This window comes from Garra rufa, chromosome 6 (assembly GCF_049309525.1).
Source record: "Garra rufa chromosome 6, GarRuf1.0, whole genome shotgun sequence".
NCBI lineage: Eukaryota > Metazoa > Chordata > Actinopteri > Cypriniformes > Cyprinidae > Garra > Garra rufa.
The window spans coordinates 20,686,906-20,706,525 of NC_133366.1; the positions used below are offsets into that span (position 1 = coordinate 20,686,906).

General features: G+C 35.8%; 1 protein-coding gene across 1 annotated transcript in view; it reads left to right on the top strand.

The window, feature by feature from the left end:
• Positions 1 to 19,620, top strand: part of arhgap10 (Rho GTPase activating protein 10) — an 88,070-nt gene that overhangs the window by 50,154 nt on the left and 18,296 nt on the right. Inside the window, exons 15-20 of the mRNA XM_073841757.1 lie at positions 1,886 to 1,970; positions 3,307 to 3,365; positions 7,661 to 7,766; positions 12,483 to 12,642; positions 16,843 to 16,981; positions 19,351 to 19,510. Coding sequence (XP_073697858.1) covers positions 1,886 to 1,970; positions 3,307 to 3,365; positions 7,661 to 7,766; positions 12,483 to 12,642; positions 16,843 to 16,981; positions 19,351 to 19,510 — 709 coding nt within the window. The remainder of the gene's footprint in view (positions 1 to 1,885; positions 1,971 to 3,306; positions 3,366 to 7,660; positions 7,767 to 12,482; positions 12,643 to 16,842; positions 16,982 to 19,350; positions 19,511 to 19,620) is intronic.

Consider the following 19,620-nt stretch of genomic DNA (forward strand, 5'->3'; position numbering starts at 1 on the left):
TGTTAAGCAGTCATGTTTTCAGCATTAATAACAAGAAGAAATATTTATTTAGCATCAAATCAGCATATTAGAATGATTTCTGTAATAAGTAATCTGGAGTAATGATGCTGAAAATTCAGCTTTGACATTACAGGGACAGTTTACCTAAAAATGAAAATTCTGTCATTAAATACTCACCCTTCTAAGACCTTCGTCCTTCAGATCTTCAGAGCACAAATTATGATATGTTTGATGAAATCCATAAATGTGTGACTGACAAGTAAGAAAAGAAATTGTTGAATTGGTTGTAATTTTTTTTTCTTTGCACACCAAAAATTTCTGTGAAGGATCAGAAAGCTCTGTAATTTCATCAGAAATATCTTAATTTGTGTTTTTTGAAGCTGAACAAAAGTCTAACGGGTTTGGAACAACATGAGGGTGAGTAATTGCGAATAATGACAGCATTTTCATATTTGGGTGAACTTTCCCTTTAACAGTAGTGTGTGTACACGTGTATTCCAGCTGTATGGCACATCAATGTTTTAAACGAGCAGATCTGTGAAAGAGAGAATGTTATTATCTCTCTCAATTTCCTCTTTGTTGTTTATGCTGTCAACAGTGGACTTTATTATACAACATAAATACACTTTGGTTTCTCAGTGGAGTATTCAATAGTGGGATCCCATCATCATCACAGACATGTTGGTCAGGGAGTTTAAAACACAGGGTGAATTTACCAACATGGCAGAATACCATTGGACTTGTGGAATATCTTAATGCCTTTGCAAATAGCACAAAATGGTTCAAACTGTTTTTGTTCTGAATTAGAATGACTTGAATGATTAACATTTTGTACATATGTGACCTTATGTGTCTACTGTGTTATAAAATAAAAAAAAAACTCATTCAGACATTACCATGGTAACAGCTAGCCAGATAGAGGACTGTCAGTGCATTGGTTGAGTTCTTCAAAAGTGTCAAAGCCTGGAGTTAGATTAGAAAATTAAAGCAGATTGTATTACATATTACACATTTGCATACTCTTTGTTCATCCTCCCATCAAAAAAGCATTAACAGATCCATACACCCATGCTTGAGGAGTGGTACAACATAAACATGAGGATGAGAAATAAAAATGTGTCCATACCCTGACCTCATACCTTTTTTACCCATCTTATTTTCTTTATGTGTTTATTATTGCACTTGATCTATACTGAGAGTCCTAATCAGGTCCAAAAAAAGGCAACATTATATTTCGATTGTACCTTTTTTCTGTTGTCCCAGTCATTCATAATGCACAACTGTTTAGAAATTTGGGGTGCGTAAGTTTACATGTTAATACAGTCAAACCAAAAAAATATTCAGACACCAGATACAATTTTTGATATATTTTTTTATTAGTGGATGCAGGGCACTATAGTTAATTTATGTAAGTGAGGGTAGCAAAACAAAGTAAACTGTGACATACATAAAAATTATTCGTACAGTGGGCTTATCGAATATCGAATTCTTATCGAATAAACTGTGATAATGTGAAGAATGTTGAAGATGTCTGAATAAATTTTGGTTTGACTGTATGTTCAAATAGAAAAGTTCAAAAGTTTAAATTAGTGTTTTAATGTATTTTGATTAAATAAATGCAGCCTCATTGAGCATAAGAGACTTCTTTGAAAACAAATAAATAAATAAATAATGACCCCAAACTTTTGAACAGCAGTGTATATTATTACAATTTAAAACAGTGAATCTAAACAAAATAATTATTAATCATTTTTAATATTAATGCAAAATTATTTTTTTGTGACCGACACACAATTATGGTGTTATTTATACCACAGCCCTAGCTTTAGCAAAAACTTTTCAAGATCATTTAAACTTTAATTCTGTATTTTTTTGTGAACTGTAGATGAGAAGAGCAGTGAAATAGATTTAGCAGCGAGTGAGGACTGGGATGTCAAAACCATCACCAGTGCTTTAAAACTTTACCTGAGGTGAGTTTAAACTTTCTGCATTCTGTTTCCACTTGCAGATAATAAATAGTATAGTTTGTGTGTGTGTGTGTGTGTGTGTATGTGTGTGTGTGTGTGTGTGTGTGTGTGTGTGTGTGTGTACCTACTTAACCATATTTTGGGGACAAATTTGTACACAAAAGTGAGCAAAACCTGACAAAAACTCCAAAAAGCCTCTCTTTGGGATGTCCTTATTTGTACTGGTATAACTGGTATAAAAATGCAGAAAGTTTTCTATGAGGGGTAGGGTTGAGGGTAGGATTAGGTTAGAGAATATATAACTATCTGTATATTAAAACAATAGAAGTATATGTAATGTCATTTAGATGGCTAAATAAATGTATGTGTGTGTGTGTACCTGGTATTCCGGACATTATGAGGACCAAATGTCCCAACAAGTTTAGTAATACCAAGCAAATTTTGATCTTGTGAGACATTTTTGTAGTCCCCATTAAGGAAATAAGTTTATAAATCGTACAGGATTAAGTGTTTTGAAAATCGAAAAATGCAGAAAGTTTTCTGTGAGGGGTAGGTTTAGGGTAAAGGGATAGAAAATACAGTTTGTACACTAGAAAAACTTTGCGACTATGGAGTGTCCCCACAAAAAATGGAAAATGTGTGTGAAGTCTTTCATCAAATGTACTGGTTGTAATTTGGCAGAATTCATCATGCTCATTCATCCTTAACCCATTTGCTTGTTTTGAAAGAAACTTTAGTGTAAAGCTAAATGCATGTGTGAACCCTCAGAAAGAAACTCATGGGCCTCTTCATTTCAATGAATTGAATTGAATCTCAAATAAACGTATCAAGGATAAATGAGTTTATGTGAAATATGTCAGAGTTTTTTAATGATTTGTCAGATTCACAGTGGGACATTCCTTTCAGTGACAATATAATTGTATGCCAGTTTATTCAACATTTAATTAATATTGCTTTTAATTAATTTCTGTAATTGCTGTGTCACAATAGAATAGCGCAAGGCAGCTTTTGTAACGCAGCAGCAGCAGAGTTAAATGTGTGTGTGTGTGTGTGTGTGTGTGTGTGTGTGTGTGTGTGTGTTAAGTTTGTACTCCTCAACAAGTATGAATGATATTGGTGTGCTGGGCTCATTTTGGCCTAACGGTGCTGGGACGTGTGCCAGAGACTGAGCGAAAGTACCTTCAGATGAACTTGGTTATCACTGTGTATGTGTGTGTTTGTGTGCTCATCTAATTTCTTGCCATGATCAGCCACATTAATCATAGTGTTGTGTATATAATAATGCCCAATAAAGCCGATAAATCTCTCCTTCTCTCTCTCTCTCTCTCTCTCTCTCAAGGAGCCTTCCAGAGCCACTAATGACATACGAGCTGTATAAGGAGTTCATCGTCCCTGCAAGTAAGGTCTTTGTCCTTGCTTAGACAATAATCAAGCAATACCCAATCAATTACTTGACAAATGCCATAAACTTAGAATATGTGCATGTCAGTGAGAGAAGAGCTTATGATTTGTGAAACTCTAAGGTGGGGTTTTAATGCTTGCTGAAAGTATCACTGAATTACATTTCAGTGAAGGACTTTCAAAATATGAAAATGACATCAGCAGAGATGTGTTACTGTAGGTGAGGATGTTGTAGGTCTGGGAAGTGCTATAAGTCAATAGTGGCAAGCCTATTAATGCTACATAGACAAAGGAAGAATATTTACTAATTAATTCTCTAGCTTTTATGAAAGCCATGTGTAGAGAAATGTGTTATATTCAAGTTCTCCTGGAGCTAACTGAGGTTGACCAGCCCTGGGGCCAATACAGTTACATAGGAGCAATTTATAGTTGTCTAAAAATCCTAATTCTATGTATTTAAGCATAATCATGTAGTTGTAGGAATAAAGGGATAGTTCACCCAAAAACTAAAATTCTGTCAAGAATTACTTGCCCTCATGCCGTTCCAAAACCATATGACCGTTGTTTATTTCCAGAACGCAAATTAAGGGTCTGTTCACACTTGTAGTTCAATTCATTCTTTTGATCCGGACCAAAAAATAAAATGATACATTTGGCCCTGGTCCGCTTAGTGTTCACACTGGCATTTTTGACAGCGAACCTAAAGATATCGAACCTAAAGACATAATGATACGTTCAAAGCCTTACACTCCAACACTCCACACGAAAGGAAAAGGTGCGTTCGACTTGAATCGACTTAAATTGAATACACCTAATGGTGTCTGCTGGACTATGATTATATTATAAACTCACAAAAAGCTCATAAAAGACAACTTCCACATTGCTCCACATTTGCCCTCTGCTCATTTGGTTTGGATACACTGCTTGTTCCCTTCATGAAATCGTGCCACATAGCGTCACATCTTGTTAGTACTTCCTGTTTTTGGTTTGTTTAGAAGTATTTGGTTCGTGTTGCGTTCATATTTCGTTCGAACCGCACCTGCAAGTTTGTTTGAAAGCGCACCCAGACCCATCTTTTTAGCGGTCTTGGTCCACTTGTTTGTTGCACACCAGGCTTCGGATGGCAGCGTTCACACTTACTCAAATGAACAGCACTAACAGAGCAATCGCACCAGATTTGTTTTAATTGAACCAAACATGACAAGTGTGAACACACCCTAAAATATTTTTTAAATACACATTTAGAGAAATGTGTTATATTCAAGTTCTCCTGGAGCTAACTGTGGTTGACCAGCCCTGGGGCAAATACAGTTACATATGAGTAGTTTATAGTTGTCTATAAATCCTAATTCTAAGTATTTAAGCATAATCATGTAGTTGTAGGAATAAAGGTATGGTTCACCAAAAAACTAAAATTCTGTCAAGAATTACTTGCCCTCATGTCGTTCCAAACCCATACGACCGTTGTTCATTTTCAGAACACAAATTAAGGGTGTGTTCACACTTGTAGTTCAATTCATTCTTTTGATCCGGACCAAAAATAAAATGATACATTTGGCCCTGGTCGGCTTAGTGTTCACACTGGCATTTTTGACAGCAAACCTAAAGATATCGAACCTAAAGACATAATGATACGTTTGCAACCTGATTGGTCGGGTTGAATTACGTATATTTCATGACGGAACTCACCAAACACTCCACACAAAAGGAAAAGGTGCGTTCGACTTGAATCGACTTACTGTAAGTTGAATACACCTAATGGTGTCTGCTGGACTATGATTATATTATAAACTCACAAAAAGCTCATAAAAGGCACTTTACTTCCACATTGCTGCACATTTGCCCTCTGCTCATTTTGTTTTGGATACACCGCTTGTTCCCTTCGCCAAATCGGGTCACATAGCGTCACATCTTGTTATTACTTACTGTTTTTGGTTTGTTTAGAAGTATTTGGTTCGTGTTGCGTTCATATTTCATTCGAACCGCATCTGCAAGTTCGTTTGGAAGTGCACCCAGACCCATCTTTTTAGCGGTCTTGGTTGGCTTGTTTGGTGCACACCAGGCTTCGGATGGCAGCGTTCACACTTACTCAAATGAACAGCACTAACAGAGCAATCGCACCAGAGTTTGTTTTAATCGAACCAAACATAACAAGTGTGAACACACCCTAAGATATTTATATAGAAATTTGAGAGCTTTCTGACTTTGCATAGACAGCATCACAACTGAAATGTTCAAGGCCTAGAAATGTAGTAAGGACATTGTTAAAATGTGACCTGTTCTGGCAAAGTGAGTCGGAATGTGCACTGTCTAATTTTGAGCTACAGGCAAAAGAAGTGAAAATGTTTTCACAAAAATTAGTTCATTGAGACCTCTTTTAGTGATGCCAATGCTCCAAATGATTAAACATCTGAAATCATTTTTTATTTGTACGTTTTCTCGGCTTCTGGACAACTGCTGCTGCTTCTCACCACAAGTTCTAGGTCTATTGTTGCATAGCACAGCATTCCAGCTTTGTGTATATTCATATTGAATTTTCGATGACATGAGTCCAAACAAGTGAAATGTGATTTTCAAACCCATGCTGATGAAAACTAAACGGTCACGCTGACTGACATTTGCAAAGCGTGTTCATACGTTCCTCTCCAAGAGCGTGCGATCTCCCTATAAAGTACATTATTCTGAAATATGTCTTGGCGAGATTCACACAAACATATTCTGTTATGTCTTACATGCAAGTTTAGTTAATGGTTGTGGAAAAATCTGATGTGTAACATTATATTAGATCCATGCAATACAGTAGGTCTTAATATAGATCTGTCTCTCTGTTAATCAGACATTTAAAGAAAAAACAGAATCACTATGTGCTCTTGATTAAACTACTTGATTAAACTAATCTTTTTTTCTCTCTCTCTCTCTCCAAAATCAACTCTGCTGACTCTATCGCCTTCAAACAGCTGTAGCTCAATTATTTTTTGTCTGATTCCAAAAAGTCATGGGTCAAAGACGAAAAAGATAAAGAAGTTCCAAAAAATAAATAAAGAGCAAAAAAAATAAATATCATACATTTTTCCAGAATTTACAGAAGACATTTAAGATTTAAGAAGTTTAACAATCTTGTCAGGCATATTTACAACAAAAATCAATTTCTGACATATTAAAAGATTAATTACTTTCACCCCTAATTACTAATTAGTTATACTAGGTTTTGCCCATTTGTCAGTAATAATTTTTTTACTCATTTAAAATACAATAAAATATAATATGCTTCCTTTCTTTTATATATTTTAAAATGCACAAAAAAATCAGAATAAGCATGTTGTTTGAATGTTTACATAAATATTGTGTTACACTGAATGGCAATGTAACAGTTTATTCTCCAAAAACTTATTTGAAGCCTTAAAAGTAAGATATTTAATGTGCTTTCTATGGACATAAAATCACTTTTGTAAATTTCTTTTGACAAGGACATCTTAATGTCTTTGACCCTCATACATCGTTTTGAAGGTATTTAAAACAAAAAAAAAGATTAAAACTTAAAGGTTGTATCAGCAATTTCTAGTCTAAAACATAAAGTGTCAATTTCAGCTGACCTTTCTTCACGATCCGCTCGCTGCCTGCCCCATAAATTGTCTGTGAAAAAACCGTGTCTTTCTGGTCAGCCTAGGGTCCGAGATATGCCAAAAAAAACAATCGGCTCTATCAACTATTCCACACATAAACAAACAGTGTTCCAACCAATCAGCGTCAGGGGTTTGGTGTTGTGGACTTTCCTACTGGTGCAGGGATGTGAGGGAGGCGGAGCGAAAGTCCACAACACCAAACCCATGACGCTGATTGGTTGGAACACTGTTTGTTTATCTGTGGAAAGGTTGGTAGTGCCGATTGTTTTTTTGGCATATCTCGGACCCTAGGCTGACCAGAGAGACACGGTTTTTTCACAGACAATTTATGGGGCAGGCAGCGAGCGGATCGTGATGAAAGGTCAGCTGAATTTGACACTATATGTTTCAGGCTAGAAATCGCTGATACAACCTTTAAATTAAAATATTAAAAAAAATAAAATTGCCAGCACGGAACACAGTCAGTCCATGTGACTTTAGTGATTCAACCATAATTTTATGAAGCTACAAGAATACATTTTGTGCACAAAGAAACAAAAATAATTTTTTTTCATTTTTTATCTTTATTCAACAATTTCTATTCTATGTCAGTCTTTGACGGATGTTCGTGATATTGCATGGTTTCTTTTAAACCTTTTTTTGTTTTGTTTTGTTTTTTTGTCTACACAGAGAGCGCTACTCCAGAATCTAGAGTTCAGGCCATTCACAGTCTGGTTCATAAACTGCCAGAGAGGAACAGATTAGTGCTCAGTCTGGTTACCAAGCATCTTGCCAAGTGAGTGGAAACTGTTTTTTCTCTGTTTTTCTATCTGTATACACATTTTTTGTGTGTGTGTACATTCTCTGTTTTCTTTCTCCAACCTTTTTACTTCTCTCAGCCATCAGCCGCTATTTTCTGTCATTATTTCCAACTTTCTCCCTCTCTTCCGTTTTTTACCGTCAGTACACAATCACACCGTCCTACAGGAAGCACCCGTAGAAACTTCTATAGCCTACCTCTGTTGCTGAGCAACAGAGCAAACAGACAAACAGCATTCTAGAGAGAAGAAAGACTGAGAGAACTCCACATGGACTTTCGTACCCTCCATGCTGTTATCTGTTATCAAAACTTTATTTTTTCTAGAGAGAAAACAAGCCCTGCCCCTCTCCTTTCCATTCCATCCACTTAGAGAAGCGAGTTATGAAACAGCTTCTATAAGAGATTAGATCGGGTTAGAGATTTTCAAATAATGTTATCATTACAAGGCTTTACCTCAGGCTTCACATTTTTATATGATGTGAATGTAAGCAAATTGAAGATAAGCGCATAATCTCCCTAACCTCCAGCAATCAGTGACTGGGCAGACGCGTCTCCTCAAAATATAGAGTGGGATTTGCTGGCAGTCAAAGATGTGCACTTGGAAATTAAATTCAGGTTATCCGCCACTAAATTCCGCTTCCATCCACTCCAGCCCTCGCAAAATGCTTTAGGAGTTGGCGCAGTTGCAGAGCCATCAGAGATGGAGAGGAAAAAGCCTAATGTTGCCATGTTATCTGAATTGGAATTAGAGGTGATTAATTGTTGTACTTCTTTTCAAAGTGCACCCCTTAAAAGTGGCAAACTGACTTTTTGAGATCATTTGTTTGCATTGTTCTGAAATGGGATCAAACACAGTATGGAAGGTTACTTTAGAAATGTAATAGGTTACAGGTTACAAGTAACCCTATTTACATTGTAATAAGTTTTTTAACTATTTAATCACTTTATTAAAGTAATGAAACAATTGATTACTTTTCTAATTTTTTATTTCTAAATTTCTTAAACATTTTCAAACATTCAAAGCAGGCAGGGTTAATCTTACAGTAGTACTCAAAAGTCTGATTACTGTCAGACTTTTAAAACCCTTCATCTCTTAAATTAATATAATAAGAATGTTACATTATAAATGTCTTAAATGTCTTTTTAATCAATGTCTTGTGTCCTTGCTGAATAAAAGCATTAATTTCTTGAAATGTCTTGTTTGAGCTAATGTAATTCAAAAAGTATGTCTACATAAACCAAACTAAAGAGAGAAAATGCACCAGGTTCCAAGTCAAATGATCCTAATGAACTAGGTGTATTTTATAAAAATAAAATTTTAAAGCACAGCCACCAAAAAATCAAACTTTAGCACATCTTTTTACTTTGAGATTGTAATGAGGTTAATTGCAGATTTTAAACCATAACAAGAAATAGTTTAATAGCTATGATACTGTTTTTGAAATCAAATCCTTGCATAACTATGACAAGAAAACGCCTTGGAATGCCTTGGAAGTAGAAAGGGAAAAAATGAAGTACACAAACCCAAAGAGGAAATAAAATAGTTATCAAAGAAACATATGTCCTAAACTTCTGAAACATTGGTGTCTCATATTTTAAAGCAGCCAATACAATTTTGAAAAGAAATCAGCATTAACTTTAATTTAATTACATATTTTTCTCAGTAACTGTAACTGACGTAATTAAATTATGTAATTCCGTTACATCTAACTAGTTACTCCTCAACATTGGAGACAAAAGTGGTTTGGACTAAAAGTTATTATAGTTACATAGCAAACTTGCTCATTGTTAATTAAAATGTTAATGTGTAAAAAAAAAAAAAACTGAATTTGTAGTGTCACATGTTTCTCAAAATAGGCATTTATAGCCATTTCCAGAGAAAAAAAAGCACATTTTGGTTCTTATTGTCAGTTCTGAAAACTGTTGTGCTGCTTAATATTTTTGTAGAAATTGTAATAATTTTTTTTTCAGTGTCCTTTGATGAATAGAAAGTTCAAAAGAACGGCATTTGTTTAAAATATGTCTTTTGTTACATTATAAATGTCTTAAATGTCTCTTTTAGGGCTGGTCCGAATACCATTTTTTGAGCTTCGAAGCTTCGGTAGTAATCAACACCGAATATTCGAAGCTTCGGTGGGAGGGGCTGAACATATTCTTCTCTCTAATAAAGGCATGAATCTCTGTATGTCTTTCTGTTTGCATTTTTATTATGTCAAGAACAGTTCATCCAATCGATTTTTTCTGTGGACCCAAGGGAGTGCAGTGTTGCATTTTGGTGCAATATGGACACACCACACTTTCAGAATTAATAAATTGTAATAGAACATTTCAAGTTGGAAGCAGCACGCCTCAAGCAGGCAGAGCTAATATGCGTCGAGAACGGACATTGCGCTAGTGATACAAAACACACAGGTCTGTTAAGAGCAATAGTTTTAATAAGGTAGCCTAACATTTTTTAACAAACAAATCACTCCCAAATCATAAATTAGCAGCACAGTAATTAATGAGACCGTAAAGGGTAGGCTATTTAAATAAAAGAAGAAAGAAAAAAATGGCGTGGTGTTTATATATAAATAAATTATTTACATCTAAATTATTTATAAATAAATATATATACATTATATGTAACGTTTGTGTATATAGGCCTATATATAAAATACATATGTATATTATTTTGAAACCCAAAATAAATGAGGCTCAAACATTATTAACAAACGTGCGTGTTTATTTGAGCACTTCCGTCAGTGAACAAGCAGCCTACAAAATGCTAAAATAAATCAAATGAATAATATATTTAAATATGAAACTAGCCTAAATAAGAATGTTAAATCGGCTATTAAACAAACTTTCGTTGCAAAAATTCCTAAAACCCTCGCCCGGACCTTGTCCGACAGCTCATCAGAATTACTGGCCCGAGTCCGACTGAAACCGGTCTTTTTTTCTCTTTCTCTTCCCAATTACACAGTTGCTATTTTAATAGCAAAGTGATTACATTTATTTTCATTTATTTAGGTTATAAAGTTAATTTAGAAATATATTTGGAACAATTTTTATTTGTTAAATTCAAGTTTTTGTTTTTTAAAGTAACAACCAAGCGGTCAGCGGCAGACAGATCAATTTAGCCCTCTTAAGTTATCACGATTTCAATTAAAATCCATAGATATAAAAAACTTAAAGCATATCACAATATTAGTTGAATCGTTTAACCTAGATAAATGTGTGCTATTAGGCTCATATCCAATCGTTTGTGCGAAGAGTAAAGCTGAAGCGCGTTTTGCGAACACGGAGCCGCCAGTGCGATGTGAAACTTCATTTTTGCTCATAAAGGTAAGACTAATATATCATCCGGAACTGTAAAGAAATTATTTAAATAATTCAAATCAAAAACAAAACTCTTTCATTAGCTATAGGCCTAATCCATAAATATGCATTTTGGCATTAAAGGCGCGTTCAGGAGCAAATGGCGAGTCAGGATCGTCAACTTCATCTTTGTGCCAAATACTAGTTTATTAATAACTAATTCGAATATCTCCTTACTTTTCCCCTGACAAATTCATGGTAATTATTTTTGCTGGGGCTTTGCGGTCAGCTTTAGCCTACTGCGTGCATTTAAATGTGGAGACGCGGTTGCTATTGCGACAGTCACAGTCCTAGTTTTGCTTCCACCATTCAAGTGGGGCCGGCTGTACTTTATAGTGTCTCTCAAATACTGCTCAATCTCTGTCTCCTTTTTTTTTTTTTTTTTTTTGCTGTCTCTGTGTTAGTGGTACAGCAGTCTGATCTTCTTCATTCATATTTAAGCGCAAATGAGAACCGTTTCGGGGGGATGCAAGGTGTATAAAAAAAAGGATATTCAAATCTCAAAATTTAAAATTGAATGCCAACCCACCGAACGAATATTCGAATAATCAAATATTCTGGTCCAGCCTTAGTCTCTTTTAGTCTTGTGTCCTTGCTAAATCAAAGCATCAATTTCTTGAAATTTAAAACTTGAAAACTTTGAGCTAATGTAATTCATACAGTATATGCCTACATGAACCAATCTAAAGGGAGAAATGATCCAAATTAACTACGTGTAAAAACAACCTTGGACTGCACTAAACAGTTTTTATCATGACTTAGGAAAGAATGACTCCTTTCCTTTGTCCAGAGGATCATAAAGTTACTCTTTTAGATGTTTTACAAATTGACTTGCATGGACGGCATGATGAGTAATGACTTTTAAGTTTGACTTAAAATTCTTCATTTGTGAGGCTGTTATCCAAAAGGTTGAACAAGATATATATATATATATATTTGAGTCATTCAGCATGCAGGTTTTAATTTTCACCCCTGTGATCTTTAAATTACTCAATTAAAACTTCAAATAATCTTGTTTTCCAGTTTTTGACATGCTGCCAACCCTTTCCTCCCTAATGAAAGTAATTTGTGTAATGGTTTTTTCCCACCTCTTTTTTTCTGTCTTTCATTTTTTCTATAATTAACAACCAGAGTAAGTTCAGAGAGATACTGTATCAGAGATATATTGCAGTGAGACACTTTCTAAAGAAAGGTTAACAGCATCTAGTATCACAATCAAGTCCAAATACAATGCAAACCCTTCTTGGTATCTTTCATCAAAATAAATTCTCTGCAGTAATATCAATCTTTCAAGTCATTTAATCATAAGTTCTTTTTTTTCTGTGTGTGTAGTGTTGCTGCCAACAGCAAACAGAACCTGATGACAGTGGCGAACCTAGGTGTAGTGTTTGGCCCCACACTCATGAGGCCGCAGGAAGAAACGGTGGCAGCTATTATGGACCTCAAGTTCCAGAACATTGTGGTGGAGATTCTCATAGAACAGCATGAAAAGGTGAGACATCTTACTGGAGATGAGTGTGCTGCCAAAAACGTTGTATAGGTTGGCAGCTCACTAGGTTTAAAGACAGAGTATTGCGTTATAGAGAGCAGATAGTGAGTGAAATCTCTTGAACTTGTCTATAAAGTATTGCTATGTTGAGTTTGGTGTACTTCTGTCTACAGCCAGGAGGGGGAGCCATGTGTGTTTTGACATGGCCACTGCTCAGTTAGCTTCTCTTTCTGACGGCTCAAATACAGTTGGACCGCCGTACTCATTTGGCTAAAATACAGGTTAAAATGCAGATTTAATCAGCTTTAGATGACAGTAATCTGGTTAATCCTAAAATGGAGTTCATTCTGAGGGACAAAGGGAGAAAGAGTGAGATTGTTTCATAATCTCTAAATTATTTAGCCTACATTTGAAACAGGCTGATGAATTGCTTTCATACTATGCGCAATGTTGTGCGCGATGATCATATTTCAGTTCAGTAATTAAAAATAAACTGGGATCTATTAATCACTTTTGCTGATTTGATTTTATTCAATATTCTCTTTTGCAAAGTGACCTTGGGCTGTAGGAAAGTATTATTTACTAATAAAGTATTATATTTATGTCAGAATTATGATTGTGTTATTATGCAGATATTTCTCAATATACTTTATCCATAAAAAGCACTTCCTGAAGCACCATCCAAAATTTGGTAGACGGGCAGATTGTTTAATATACAGCATTCCTAGACAAAATGATATTGCGTATGACCTTGATGTTGTTTTGATGTAAGTTGAAATAAGTGAGGGAAGCGTTGAGATTCAGGAGAAGGAATGACTCTGCAGAGCAGCAGACTGATTAGCTCCTCTCCAGACTGCTGATACCCCCAGATGCACTCAACAGACAGTGTTTTGCATTCAGGTCCATCTGTAGAGGGAGAGAGAGAAGTTGGAAAAGTTGCGAGACAAAGAAAAAACGAGAGGGGAAAAGTGTGTAGACTGAGGGCAGAGAGAGAGAGAGAGGGGTGAGAGGGTAACAAGAGAGAGATAGAGCTGGATGGAGAAAGACGAGGAAGAAAGTCTGAGAGAGTAAGAGAGAGAGAGAGAAATGGGCAAAGACTGAGGTGGAAAAAGAGAGCGAGTGAGTAGGCTTTGCTGTCGTCTGCAGAATTTCACAGCAGTATCAGATTTCTATTCCTTCTACCAGCTCTCTCATTCCTTTGTTCATCCCTGTCGAGACTTCCACACTTCTGTTAACCTCCGTCACTCACACGGGTCGTATGGGGTTCAAATATAAACATGCTGTGACTATAATGAAGCCCAAGCTATTATAAAAACATGTTTCCTGTGTTGCCACTGAACGGTTGCCACTCGTTCAGATGCACGTGAGTTTGAGAGTCTCTCAATGAACTGGGCAACATGCCTGGGGGTCTCTTATTTAGGCTTAACTCTCATGAGAGCTCTTTTCATGTCAGTTTTATCAGCATGCTGTTAATGAAGCTTGCAGACACCTTTTGTTTTGGGAGAGCTCACTTAAAAATGTGGATTTTATTAGCATTTGCTCATTCTCAGTTTGTTTCAGAACCGTTTTACTCTCTTTTCTCACTAAAACACTAAAAGAGAAGTACTGAAAAACTTTTACTCTACTCTGTTTCATACATTGCAAGTAAATGGGGATCAGGGGTTATTTCAGGTAATCCAAGGTATTAAGACTTGAATTGCTTAATATAATATAAATGATGTCTCTTACTGAAATATGTAGTAACCCAAAAAAGATTTACGTTGTTTTAAAAATTCACGTCGTTTTAGACATATTTTGGACTATGGGAGGTGCCATTATTTCGTTGACGTGAAATATTTTCACTCGTTGAGCAACTGGCGCTTACCTGTTTCTATTTTTACTAGGGATGTCAGTTTAACGCGTTAAAAAACAAGACAAACAAAAACTGAAAAAGAAGACTGTTGGTAACTAAGCTGTTTTGGACTTTCATTGTATGAACAAAAACACTGAGATGTTCCTCAAATTATCTTCTTTTATGTTCTTTAGGTTTATGTTAGGGCGTTGTATCCTAAATGTGTGTGTGTGTAATATTTTTTATGTTGAATCAAATAAAATATTTCTCTCTAAAGCTACTATTTGTAATGTCTACTTGATACTTTCTCATTTAACACAATAATGGCTTTAAATAGTCTTTTGTGAGTAATTTCACAGCCAAATGTAATTTGTGATTCATTAGATATCAACACATCATGTAATTAATTAGATTAAACATTTTAATCAACTGACAGCCCTAATTTTTACCCAACTTTTAACACAACTCTTAAAAAAGTACTCAACTCGGAAAATAAAATACTGATACAATAAGCATAGCTACTGAAAGAGTTTACAGGTGGCGATGGATATAAGCGTATGCTTAAACCAACTGCTGTATCATCGATTTCTTTTCCCCACAAGGAAGTCTATGCCCCAGGTATCAAGTGAAATCCATGCTGAGAAACTCCTTCAGTGGATGCAGCATAATGACAAGAATGGGCATGTTTACATCCTTACAATATGGCATCTGGTGTTTCTTGTCTCTGCCGTTTGTAAGCTCTTTTAATAGTACTTTCTATTAAAAGTCTCAAAGGCATCAGGGCTAAAGTGGAAAGAACACATGAAAGAAGACGCAGGTCTTTAGTAAGTTATATTTGTTCACAGGCATCTTCCCATTCTTTTCGCCTCTTCTTATTGCTAGGAAAGGAGTGAAGACCTGCATCACTCTTCTCTTGCCCTTCGACTAAAAATTACAACCAAATGCCGCACAATGTGGCATCGTATCCAGTATTTTATTTTCAAAATTCCGAATTGTGTTGCGGTAAAAATCGCAACAGGTAGCGCCAGTGGCTCACCGAGTGCAACCATTTCACGTCATTGAAACAATGGCGCCCCCCATAGTCCAAAATATATATTAAAAATATAAATAAATAAAAAACACTGCAAAAACTAGACGCTGGCCTTACATCGGCCAACTGCTGACTTGGTGCGTCACACATAATTAAAAGGTTGCATATTACTTCTGTGCTTTTTTTTTTAGTGCTCTGACTTGTTGCCAAAGAACTTTACTTAAGGTTTGTTCACACTTGTTGTCCGGTTCGTTTGGTTCATTTGGTCCGGACCAAAAAGGAAAATGATACATTTTATCCTGGTCCGCTTAGCGTTCACACTGGCATTTTTGACAGTGAACCGTAAAGATATGGAACTTAAAGGCATAGTGATACATTTACAACCTGATTGGTCTGGTTGAATGACATATATTTTGTGACAGAACTCACCGAACACTCCAAACATAAGGAAAATGTGCGTTCGACTTAAAGAGCTTTAAATCGACTACACCTAATGCCGTTTGTTGGACCTTCTTGAAATCATGTCGCATAGCGTCGCATCTTGTCATTACTTCCTGTTTTTGGTTTGTTTAGAAGTACTTGGTCTGTGTTGCGTACATATTTCAATCAAACCGCTCCAGAGTTCGCTTGGAAGCGGACCGAGACCCACCTTTTTAGCGGTCTCGCTCCACTTGTTTGGTGCGCACCAGGGTTCAGATGGCAGCGTTCACACTTACTTGAATGAAACGCACTAACAGAGTAATTGCACCGGAGTACGTTTTAATCGAACCAAACGTGACAAGTGTGAACACACCCTGAGACTGCATTTATCACCTGAGAACACTATGCCCTGAACAGCAATAAACCATTCAATTAGTCAGTTGTCCAAATTTAGTAAACTTTATTATTGGTTTTATTTTTTGGAAAATAAATTTTATTTATTTAGATTTTTTTTTTCATGCTGGTGTTTTAGGGAGAAATCAGTTCACTGCATCACCACTTATGAGTGAGGTACAGAGTGAAGTTAAAACTTTTTCCCTGGAAATCTTGGATTAAAAATCTTGTCATGATCACCACTCACTATATAGAAAAGAGCATCTTGAACATTCTACTATAAGTATCTTGTTTTGTGTTTTATGTAAGACAGAAGGTCATACAGGTTTTAAAATGCATGAGCATGAATTGACAGTTCCTTCAAGATGCAGCACATCCAGAATCTTTATTTGTTTTTACGACCACACATTCGCACTCGCATACATAACGATCTTTTCTCTGCAGGCATCGGCTCTAAACAGACTGTTTACTTTGATTTTTACACAACGCAGTCTAGCCAGCAAATCCCACTAACTTTTTGTTCTTTTAGATATTCGGGGATGCTCCAAGCAGCTCTCCAACCTTAGCAGCTACAACCCTCTCTGCGCCAACCAGACAGTCCAAGAGGCTCAGCCGGCAGAATCGCCCGCTGGCTGTATACAACCCGCAGGTGCTGGATATTCAAACAGGTACGAGACACTAATCAGCTTTAAGCACTATAAGGACAGGAAAACACCACAAGGAATTATAGCTGTCACACATTTACTCAAAAATAAGGACTCACACATAAAGACTCGCATACAAATTGCACCAAAATTACTAAAACACTGGAAAGTCTGCAGATTCCGTCTGAGCCTGGAGATACAATATATAATATATAATATCTGAATTATTGAGCTATTAGTTTCTTTAATATTAAAGAGATGCAGCAATTCATAGATATAAATGTTCAGTTGGATAATCCTCGTGGTGAAATCACTGTTTTACAGTGTTTCTGCAGTCCATTTGCAGTTTATTTCCACATGGAGTTTGACCATTTTCTCAGTGAGGGTTCATGACTATGTAAGACTACTGCACACTGAGCAATCAGATGTGATGCTCTGCTGAAACATGCTGATTACCCATTGTCACTCTGGGCAACAGGATGTAGTTTGCCAGTCCATATTTAGGTGGATAACTGATGCCTTAGTGGCCCTGGACTGCTTAAAAATGTGTCTCCCAGTGTTAAATTCTCTATTTGGGTTTCATACGCCACCCAACAGGAATGATTTCAGACTGGAATCAATGCAGGATTATGCTTTGGTTTTGAAGAAAGGGTTTTTATTTTTAGTACAAAACAAAGCAGACTGTGTCTCCACTTTCACTTTTCAGTTAAACGGTTATGAGGCTTTTTTGTCTTTACTTGTTCTTCTGCACTATAGCTGTGCAGGTGTACTCAAACTAGTATTGGCTTTTTCACAAAGTGAATTAGCACATCGTAACGCTTTCCAAGAAGTGTCCGGTTTCAAAAACACTGCAGTTTTCAGGGTCAGACTAACCACACATTTCCACACAAGATAGTAAACACTGGTTATTTGTTTAGCAGAGATCCCTATGGAAAGAGGATATTGCCACTGCCAACATAAACACGCTAAGGTGGAAAACTGTAAATTTGTGCATTAATAATGGATTCATGAAAAAGCCAAACCTTCAGCATTTTCAGGTTTAAAGGACCTTTGTGCATTTTAGGTTAAAACTTGGTGTGGCCACCGTTATGTGATCACATGACCAGCCAAATAATATACTTTATCCAGTATACTTCACCAGTCAAAAGATTTTTAATGTTTTTTTAAGAACTCTTTTCTGCTCACTAAGTCTGCATTTATTTGATCCAAAGTACAGCAAAAACAGTAAAATTGTGAAATATTTGTACTATTGAACATAGCTGTTTTCTATTTGAATATATTTTAAAATTTAATTTAGTCCTAAACCAATGTAGTAAAGTGGAATTACTCCAGTCACATGATCCTTCAGAAATCATTCTATTCATCAAAGAATCCTGAAAATGGTTTAAACCGTTTTAAATATTGATAATAATAATAATAATAATGCTAAATGTTTCTTGAACAGCAAAATCAGCATATTAGAATGATTTCTCAAGGATCATGTGACACTGAAGACTGGTGTAAAGATGGTGAAAATATAGCTTTGATCACAGGAATAAATTACATTTTATTTTATTTTTATTTTTAATATAAAGCAGTTATTTTTAAATAGTAATATATTTTACAATATTACCGCTTTTGCTGTATTTTGGATAAAAAAATGCAGGCTTGGTGAGCAGAAGAGAATTCCTAAAAAAACCCAAAAACATTTAAACCTTTGGACTGGTAGTGTATATTGGTAAAATACTAGGATATAGGACAGAACAGGGTAGAACAGTGACTTTTATGCAAGTGTTTTTTGTTGTTAGAATGCAAACTTTTTGTATTACCTCTTAGACTTAGTGCAAAAGTTTTTGTTTGAATGTATGTGCAGCAGACACGTTAGTTGGCTACACAAGTGTGTTAAAACCAATAACAGCCTGTCAGTTTCAAAAATAAAACATGTCAATTAATGTCTACAAAAGCATGAAGAATGAGAAAGGATGAGAAAAGTATCGAAACATCACCTCAAGATTATTTTGATAGGTGCCGTTTGAATCCTTACACTCACATTTTTTTTTTTAACTTGTTTGAAACTCTTGAATGTGAAAACCAATATGAAGACAAAAATTAATTAATAAAACTTTACATGTTAACACAACTTTCTAAATATTTTAAAACTTTGTATACAACCAAACACAAGAACACATGCACACACACAGACTTATCAAGCCCATTTTTTTATTTCTACATAACGTATTCATTAATAGTCTGTATCGATGTCAAGAATGGTTCTGAACTCTCTCTCTCTCTCTCTCTAAAGATATCTGGGGGTTTTTTGTATTCTTATATTGTCTTTTCTTTTTGTCTTTTGCACGTTATTTTTCCCTTACCATTCTTTCTGTGTCTTGCTGCTTGCTCCCTTGCTCTGACAGTCTCTCCATCCTCTGAGAGTCCAGCCTTGGTTAATGATGAGACATCAGTGGGCAGTAATGAGTCGGTCTCCTCCCAGTCTTCGAACGCCTCTGGAACGCCCCCCGAGAAATCTAAGAATCATCACGCCACCATTAGCACATGCCTGCCAGAGAGCACCGGGTATGTTAGCAAAGACTCACCTCTCTCTAAAACATATGTCATAATGTGCATTGCTAGTGTGTTGCATATATAAAAAGACTTTTAAGGAGTACACAGCCAAACCAAAATTA